Below are 10,544 nucleotides of genomic sequence, written 5' to 3' on the forward strand. Positions count from 1 at the left end.
GCTGTGGAGCTCTGTTATACTCAGACACATTACTGGGAGTATTATTGCTGTGGAGCTCTGTTATACTCAGACACATTACTGGGAGTATTATTGCTGTGGGGCTCTGTTATACACTCAGACACATTACTGGGAGTATTATTGCTGTGGGGCTCTGTTATACACTCAGACACATTACTGGGAGTATTATTGCCGTGGAGCTCTGGTATACACTCAGACACATTACTGGGAGTATTATTGCTGTGGAGCTCTGTTATACACTCAGACACATTACTGGGAGTATTATTGCTGTGGAGCTCTGTTATACACTCAGACACATTACTGGGAGTATTATTGCTGTGGAGCTCTGTTATACACTCAGACACATTACTGGGAGTATTATTCCTGTGGAGCTTTGTTATACACTCAGACACATTACTGGGAGTAATATTGCTGTGGAGCTCTGTTATACACTCAGACACATTACTGGGAGTATTATTGCTGTGGGGCTCTGTTATACACTCAGACACATTACTGGGAGTATTATTCCTGTGGAGCTCTGTTATACACTCAGACACATTACTGGGAGTAATATTGCTGTGGAGCTCTGTTATACACTCAGACACATTACTGGGAGTATTATTACTGTGGAGCTCTGTTATACACTCAGACACATTACTGGGAGTATTATTGCTGTGGAGCTCTGTTATACACTCAGACACATTACTGGGAGTATTATTGCTGTGGGGCTCTGTTATACACTCAGACACATTACTGGGAGTATTATTGCTGTGGAGCTCTGTTATACTCAGACACATTACTGGGAGTATTATTGCTGTGGAGCTCTGTTATACACCCAGACACATTACTAGGGGTATTATTGCTGTGGAGCTCTGTTATACTCAGACACATTACTGGGAGTATTATTGCTGTGGAGCTCTGTTATACACTCAGACACATTACTGGGAGTATTATTGCTGTGGAGCTCTGTTATACTCAGACACATTACTGGGAGTATTATTGCTGTGGAGCTCTGTTATACTCAGACACATTACTGGGAGTATTATTGCTGTGGGGCTCTGTTATACACTCAGACAGATTACTGGGAGTATTATTGCTGTGGAGCTCTGTTATACACTCAGACACATTACTGTGAGTATTATTGCTGTGGAGCTCTGTTATACACTCAGACACATTACTGGGAGTATTATTGCTGCGGAGCTCTGTTATACACTCAGGCACATTACTGGGAGTATTATTGCTGTGGAGCTCTGTTATACACTCAGACACATTACTGGGAGTATTATTACTGTGGAGCTCTGTTATACACTCAGACACATTACAGGGAGTACTATTGCTGTGGAGCTCTGTTATACACTCAGACACATTACTGGGAGTATTATTACTGTGGAGCTCTGTTATACACTCAGACACATTACTGGGAGTATTATTGCTGTGGAGCTCTGTTATACACTCAGACACATTACTGGGAGTATTATTGCTGTGTAGCTCTGTTATACACTCAGACAAATTACTGGGAGTATTATTACTGGGGAGCTCTGTTATACACTCAGACACATTACTGGAAGTATTATTGCTGTGGAGCTCTGTTATACACTCAGACACATTACTGGGAGTATTATTGCTGTGGAGCTCTGTTATACACTCAGACACATTACTGGGAGTATTATTGCTGTGGAGCTCTGTTATACTCAGACACATTACTGGGAGTATTATTGCTGTGGAGCTCTGTTATACTCAGACACATTACTGGGAGTATTATTGCTGTGGGGCTCTGTTATACACTCAGACACATTACTGGGAGTATTATTGCTGTGGAGCTCTGTTATACACTCAGACACATTACTGGGAGTATTATTGCTGCGGAGCTCTGTTATACACTCAGACACATTACTGGGAGTATTATTGCTGTGGGGCTCTGTTATACACTCAGACACATTACTGGGAGTAATATTGCTGTGGAGCTCTGTTATACACTCAGACACATTACTGGGAGTATTATTACTGTGGAGCTCTGTTATACACTCAGACACATTACTGGGAGTATTATTGCTGTGGAGCTCTGTTATACACTCAGACACATTACTGGGAGTATTATTGCTGTGGGGCTCTGTTATACACTCAGACACATTACTGGGAGTATTATTGCTGTGGAGCTCTGTTATACTCAGACACATTACTGGGAGTATTATTGCTGTGGAGCTCTGTTATACACCCAGACACATTACTAGGAGTATTATTGCTGTGGAGCTCTGTTATACTCAGACACATTACTGGGAGTATTATTGCTGTGGAGCTCTGTTATACACTCAGACACATTACTGGGAGTATTATTGCTGTGGAGCTCTGTTATACTCAGACACATTACTGGGAGTATTATTGCTGTGGAGCTCTGTTATACTCAGACACATTACTGGGAGTATTATTGCTGTGGGGCTCTGTTATACACTCAGACACATTACTGGGAGTATTATTGCTGTGGAGCTCTGTTATACACTCAGACACATTACTGTGAGTATTATTGCTGTGGAGCTCTGTTATACACTCAGACACATTACTGGGAGTATTATTGCTGCGGAGCTCTGTTATACACTCAGGCACATTACTGGGAGTATTATTGCTGTGGAGCTCTGTTATACACTCAGACACATTACTGGGAGTATTATTACTGTGGAGCTCTGTTATACACTCAGACACATTACTGGGAGTATTATTACTGTGGAGCTCTGTTATACACTCAGACACATTACTGGGAGTATTATTGCTGTGGAGCTCTGTTATACACTCAGACACATTACTGGGAGTATTATTGCTGTGTAGCTCTGTTATACACTCAGACAAATTACTGGGAGTATTATTACTGGGGAGCTCTGTTATACACTCAGACACATTACTGGAAGTATTATTGCTGTGGAGCTCTGTTATACACTCAGACACATTACTGGGAGTATTATTGCTGTGGAGCTCTGTTATACACTCAGACACATTACTGGGAGTATTATTGCTGTGGAGCTCTGTTATACTCAGACACATTACTGGGAGTATTATTGCTGTGGAGCTCTGTTATACTCAGACACATTACTGGGAGTATTATTGCTGTGGGGCTCTGTTATACACTCAGACACATTACTGGGAGTATTATTGCTGTGGGGCTCTGTTATACACTCAGACACATTACTGGGAGTATTATTGCCGTGGAGCTCTGGTATACACTCAGACACATTACTGGGAGTATTATTGCTGTGGAGCTCTGTTATACACTCAGACACATTACAGGGAGTACTATTGCTGTGGAGCTCTGTTATACACTCAGACACATTACTGGGAGTATTATTACTGTGGAGCTCTGTTATACACTCAGACACATTACTGGGAGTATTATTGCTGTGGAGCTCTGTTATACACTCAGACACATTACTGGGAGTATTATTGCTGTGTAGCTCTGTTATACACTCAGACAAATTACTGGGAGTATTATTACTGGGGAGCTCTGTTATACACTCAGACACATTACTGGAAGTATTATTGCTGTGGAGCTCTGTTATACACTCAGACACATTACTGGGAGTATTATTGCTGTGGAGCTCTGTTATACACTCAGACACATTACTGGGAGTATTATTGCTGTGGAGCTCTGTTATACTCAGACACATTACTGGGAGTATTATTGCTGTGGAGCTCTGTTATACTCAGACACATTACTGGGAGTATTATTGCTGTGGGGCTCTGTTATACACTCAGACACATTACTGGGAGTATTATTGCTGCGGAGCTCTGTTATACACTCAGGCACATTACTGGGAGTATTATTGCTGTGGAGCTCTGTTATACACTCAGACACATTACAGGGAGTACTATTGCTGTGGAGCTCTGTTATACACTCAGACACATTACTGGGAGTATTATTACTGTGGAGCTCTGTTATACACTCAGACACATTACTGGGAGTATTATTGCTGTGGAGCTCTGTTATACACTCAGACACATTACTGGGAGTATTATTGCTGTGTAGCTCTGTTATACACTCAGACAAATTACTGGGAGTATTATTACTGGGGAGCTCTGTTATACACTCAGACACATTACTGGAAGTATTATTGCTGTGGAGCTCTGTTATACACTCAGACACATTACTGGGAGTATTATTACTGTGGAGCTCTGGTATACACTCAGACACATTAATGGGAGTATTATTGCTGTGGGGCTCTGTTATACACTCAGACACATTACTGGGAGTATTATTACTGTGGAGCTCTGTTATACACTCAGACACATTACTGGGAGTATTATTAATGCGGAGCTCTGTTATACACTCAGACACATTACTGGGAGTATTATTACTGTGGAGCTCTGTTATACACATTTAGACACATTACTGGGAGTATTATTACTGCGGAGCTCTGTTATACACTCAGACACATTACTGGGAGTATTATTGCTGTGGAGCTCTGTTATACACTCAGCCACATTACTGGGAGTATTATTGCTGTGGAGCTCTGTTATACACTCAGACACATTACTGGGAGTATTATTAATGCGGAGCTCTGTTATACACTCAGACACATTACTGGAAGTATTATTGCTGTGGAGCTCTGTTATACACACAGACACATTACTGGGAGTATTATTGCTGTGGAGCTCTGTTATACACTCAGACATATTACTGGGAGTATTATTGCTGTGGAGCTCTGTTATACACTCAGACACATTACTGGGAGTATTATTGCTGTGGAGCTCTGTTATACACTCAGACACATTACTGGGAGTATTATTGCTGTGGAGCTCTGTTATACACTCAGACACATTACTGGGAGTATTATTAATGCGGAGCTCTGTTATACACTCAGACACATTACTGGGAGTATTATTACTGTGGAGCTCTGTTATACACTCAGACACATTACTGGGAGTATTATTACTGCGGAGCTCTGTTATACACTCAGACACATAACTGGGAGTATTATTGCTGTGGAGCTCTGTTATACACTCAGCCACATTACTGGGAGTATTATTGCTGTGGAGCTCTGTTATACACTCAGACACATTACTGGGAGTATTATTAATGCGGAGCTCTGTTATACACTCAGACACATTACTGGGAGTATTATTGCTGTGGAGCTCTGTTATACACCCAGACACATTACTGGGATTATTATTACTGTGGAGCTCTGTTATACTCAGACACATTACTGGGAGTATTATTGCTGTGGAGCTCTGTTATACACCCAGACACATTACTGGGATTATTATTACTGTGGAGCTCTGTTATACACTCAGACACATTACTGGGAGTATTATTGCTGTGGAGCTCTGTTATACACTCAGACACATTACTGGGAGTATTATTACTGTGGAGCTCTGTTATACACTCAGACACATTACTGGGAGTATTATTACTGCGGAGCTCTGTTATACACTCAGACACATTACTGGGAGTATTATTTCTGTGGAGCTCTGTTATACACCCAGACACATTACTGGGATTATTATTACTGTGGAGCTCTGTTATACTCAGACACATTACTGGGAGTATTATTACTGTGGAGCTCTGTTATACACTCAGACACATTACTGGGAGTATTATTGCTGTGGAGCTCTGTTATACACTCAGACACATTACTGGGAGTATTATTACTGTGGAGCTCTGTTATACACTCAGACACATTACTGGGAGTATTATTACTGCGGAGCTCTGTTATACACTCAGACACATTACTGGGAGTATTATTGCTGTGGAGCTCTGTTATACACCCAGACACATTACTGGGATTATTATTACTGTGGAGCTCTGTTATACTCAGACACATTACTGGGAGTATTATTGCTGTGGAGCTCTGTTATACACTCAGACACATTACTGGGAGTATTATTGCCGTGGAGCTCTGTTATACACTCAGACACATTACTGGGAGTATTATTACTGTGGAGCTCTGTTATACACTCAGTCACATTACTGGGAGTATTATTACTGTGGAGCTCTGTTATACACCCAGACACATTACTGGGATTATTATTACTGTGGAGCTCTGTTAAACACTCAGACACATTACTGGGAGTATTATTACTGTGGAGCTCTGTTATACACTCAGACACATTACTGGGAGTATTATTGCTGTGTAGCTCTGTTATACACTCAGACACATTACTGGGAGTATTATTGCTGTGGAGCTCTGTTATACACTTAGACACATTACTGGGAGTATTATTAGGAGAGAAACAAAGGAATTTCTGAGCAAAATAGGGACTGTCCTTCCTAAATAAGGACACTTGGGTGGTATGTTATTTTCCTCCCTATGTCACTTGCTCTTTCCCTATTTCTTAATGCCACTGTCTCTCTCCATATCGCTCCATTACTCCCTATGTCTCTAATCCTGGGGTCCTGCCACTTGCCCACTCCCTCTTAGGCCACGTCACATTTGGCCATTACCATTCTCCCTGTGTCTTTCATGCCACGTCCCCTCCACATTTGCTATGTTCTGTCTGCTAATGCCACTTGTTGATTGCCTTCCTGATGCCACGTGCACCCACTCTTATTTTCCACTAAATATGTGCCCACGTGTACGGTTTAGTGCGATTTGCCCTGGGTATTATAAAGGGCAGAAGGCATTCTGGATATAGAATGCCCGGTGGGTTAATGATGAAATCATTTTTTCAACTTCTCATTTCAAGACAGCAATGATACAAAGTAACACCAGCCCAGGACTCGATGTAACATCGTAATTCATCTCCAGACCACTAATCATGTCTGTGTTTTGAAAGAAAACACCACGAGAGTAACTTGCTTTCATTTCCATATGTTTCCATCATGATATAGCATATTTGTACGTGTAGTCAGCTGGCCCATTAAATAATTACGGGAAGAGAACTTGAGAAACGCTGTGAATCATTGAAACAGCCGGTACATCCAAAAATAGTCCTCCCCGTACCAGCGGGTGCAAGGAAGGATGGGTTCTGAAAGCAGCGGGGGGGTCAGACAATGAACCAATGGGGCACCAACTCTCCAATTTACCAACAGAGAAAAACCATATGAGCTGAATTACAAAATGTAAGCTGCAAGTTGGAGAATGATCCTCAGTCAACAAGGAAGGGAAGAACAGGTGCATTCTGGGGACCATTACGGTGGATTTACATCGTTATAACACATTATAAATATAGTGATGAAAAAAATGAACAAACATAAAGGTACAAAACTGATTATCCAGAATTCCCTCTTATACCTACACCGCCATATTCCTTCTCACACCTCCACCGCCATATTCCCCCTCACACCTCCACCGCCATATTCCCTCTCACACCTCCACCGCTATATTCCCTCTCACACCTCCACCGCCATATTCCCCCTCACACCTCCACCACCATATTCCCCCTCACACCTCCACCGCCATATTCCCCCTCACACCTCCACCGCCATATTCCCTCTCACACCTCCACCGCTATATTCCCTCTCACACCTCCACCGCCATATTCCCCCTCACACCTCCACCACCATATTCCCCCTCACACCTCCACCGCCATATTCCCTCTCACACCTCCACCGACATATTCCTTCTCACACCTCCACCGCCATATTCCCCCTCACACCTCCACCGCCATATTCCCTCTCACACCTCCACTGCCATATTCCCTCTCACACCTCCACCGCCATATTCCCTCTCACACCTCCACCGCCATATTCCACCATATTCCATCTCACACCTCCACCGACATATTTCTTTCTCACACCTCCACCGACATATTCCTTCTCACACCTCCACCGCCATATTCCCCCTCACACCTCCACCGCCATATTCCCCCTCACACCTCCACTGCCATATTCCCTCTCACACCTCCACCGCCATATTCCCCCTCACACTTCCACTGCCATATTCCCTCTCACACCTCCACCGCTATATTCCCTCTCACACCTCCACCGCCATATTCCCCCTCACACCTCCACCGCCATATTCCCCCTCACACCTCCACCTCCATATTCCCTCTCACACCTCCACCGCCATATTCCCTCTCACACCTCCACCGCCATATTCCCCCTCACACCTCCACCGCCATATTCCCCCTCACACCTCCACCTCCATATTCCCTCTCACACCTCCACCGCCATATTCCCTCTCACACCTCCACCGCCATATTCCCCCTTACACCTCCACCAACATATTCCCCCTCACACCTCCACCTCCATATTCCCTCTCACACCTCCACCGCCATATTCCCTCTCACACCTCCACCGCCATATTCCCCCTCACACCTCCACCGCCATATTCCCCCTCACACCTCCACCGCCATATTCCCCCTCACACCTCCACTGCCATATTCCCTCTCACACCTCCACCGCTATATTCCCTCTCACACCTCCACCGCCATATTCCCTCTCACACCTCCACTGCCATATTCCCTCTCACACCTCCACCGCCATATTCCCCCTCACACCTCTACCGACATAATCCTTCTCACACCTCCACCGACATATTCCTTCTCACACCTCCACCGCCATATTCCGTCTCACACCTCCACTGCCATATTCCCTCTCACACCTCCACCGCTATATTCCCTCTCACACCTCCACCGCCATATTCCCCCTCACACCTCCACCGCCATATTCCCCCTCACACCTCCACCTCCATATTCCCTCTCACACCTCCACCGCCATATTCCTCTCACACCTCCACCGCTATATTCCCTCTCACACCTCCACCGCCATATTCCCCTCACACCTCCACCGCCATATTCCCCCTCACACCTCCACCGCCATATTCCCCCTCACACCTCCACCGACATATTCCTTCTCACACCTCCACCGACATATTCCTTCTCACACCTCCACCGCCATATTCCCCCTCACACCTCCACCGCCATATTCCCTCTCACACCTCCACTGCCATATTCCTCTCACACCTCCACCGCCATATTTCCTCTCACACCTCCACCGCTATATTCCCTCTCACACCTCCACCGCCATATTCCCCCTCACACCTCCACCGCCATATTCCCCCTCACACCTCCACCGCCATATTCCCCCTCACACCTCCACCGCCATATTCCCTCTCACACCTCCACCGCCATATTCCTCTCACACCTCCACCGACATATTCCTTCTCACACCTCCACCGCCATATTCCTTCGCACACCTCCACCGACATATTCCTTCTCACACCTCCACCGACATATTCCCTCTCACACCTCCACCTCCATATTCCCTCTCACACCTCCACTGCCATATTCCCTCTCACACCTTCTCCTTAATATTCCTTCTCACACCTCCACCGCCATATTCCCCCTCACACCTCCACCGCCATATTCCTTCTCACACCTCCACCGACATATTCCCCCTCACACCTCCACCGACATATTCCTTCTCACACCTCCACCGACATATTCCCTCTCACACCTCCACCTCCATATTCCCTCTCACACCTCCACTGCCATATTCCCTCTCACACCTTCTCCTTAATATTCCTTCTCACACCTCCACCGCCATATTCCCCCTCACACCTCCACCGCCATATTCCTTCTCACACCTCCACCGACATATTCCCTCTCACACCTCCACCTCCATATTCCCTCTCACACCTCCACTGCCATATTCCCTCTCACACCTCCACCTCCATATTCCCTCTCACACCTCCACCGCCATATTCCTTCTCACACCTCCACCGCCATATTCCTTCTCACACCTCCACCGCCATATTCCCTCTCACACCTCCACTGCCATATTCCATCTCACACCTCCACCGCCATATTCCCCCTCACACCTCCACCGCCATATTCCTCTCACACCTCCACCGCCATATTCCTTCTCACACCTCCACCGCCATATTCCTTCTCACACCTCCACCGCCATATTCCCTTTAACACCTCCACCTTCATATTCCTTCTCACACTTCCACCGCCATATTCCCTCTCACACCTCCACCGCCATATTCCTTCTCACACTTCCACCGCCATATTCCCTCTCACACCTCCACCGCCATATTCCTTCTCACACCTCCACCGCCATATTCCCTCTCACACCTCCACCGCCATATTCCCCCTCACACCTCCACCGCCATATTCCTTCTCACACCTCCACCGCCATATTCCCTCTCACACCTCCACCGCCATATTCCCTCTCACACCTCCACTGCCATATTCCATCTCACACCTCCACCGCCATATTCCTTCTCACACCTCCACCGCCATATTCCTTCTCACACCTCCACCGCCATATTCCCTCTCACACCTCCACTGCCATATTCCATCTCACACCTCCACCGCCATATTCCCTCTCACACCTCCACCGCCATATTCCCTCTCACACCTCCACCGCCATATTCCATCTCACACCTCCACCGCCATATTCCGTCTCACACCTACACCGCCATATTCCCTCTCACACCTACACCGCCATATTCCCTCTCACACCTCCACCGCCATATTCCACCATATTCCGTCTCACACCTACACCGCCATATTCCTTCTCACACCTCCACCGCCATATTCCGTCTCACACCTCCACCGCCATATTCCCCCTCACACCTCCACCGCCATATTCCTTCTCACATCTCCACCGCCAT

At 46.0% G+C, this 10,544-nt stretch overlaps 1 protein-coding gene across 1 annotated transcript in view; it reads left to right on the forward strand.

The window, feature by feature from the left end:
- Positions 1-9,442, forward strand: part of LOC134566219 (uncharacterized) — a 45,287-nt gene extending 35,845 nt beyond the window's left edge. Inside the window, exon 2 of the mRNA XM_063425928.1 lies at positions 7,180-9,442. Within this exon, the coding sequence (XP_063281998.1) occupies positions 7,180-9,442 (2,263 nt within the window). The remainder of the gene's footprint in view (positions 1-7,179) is intronic.
- The last annotated feature ends 1,102 nt before the right edge of the window (positions 9,443-10,544 follow it).

This window comes from Pelobates fuscus, chromosome 6, assembly GCF_036172605.1.
Source record: "Pelobates fuscus isolate aPelFus1 chromosome 6, aPelFus1.pri, whole genome shotgun sequence".
Taxonomy (NCBI): Eukaryota; Metazoa; Chordata; class Amphibia; order Anura; family Pelobatidae; genus Pelobates; species Pelobates fuscus.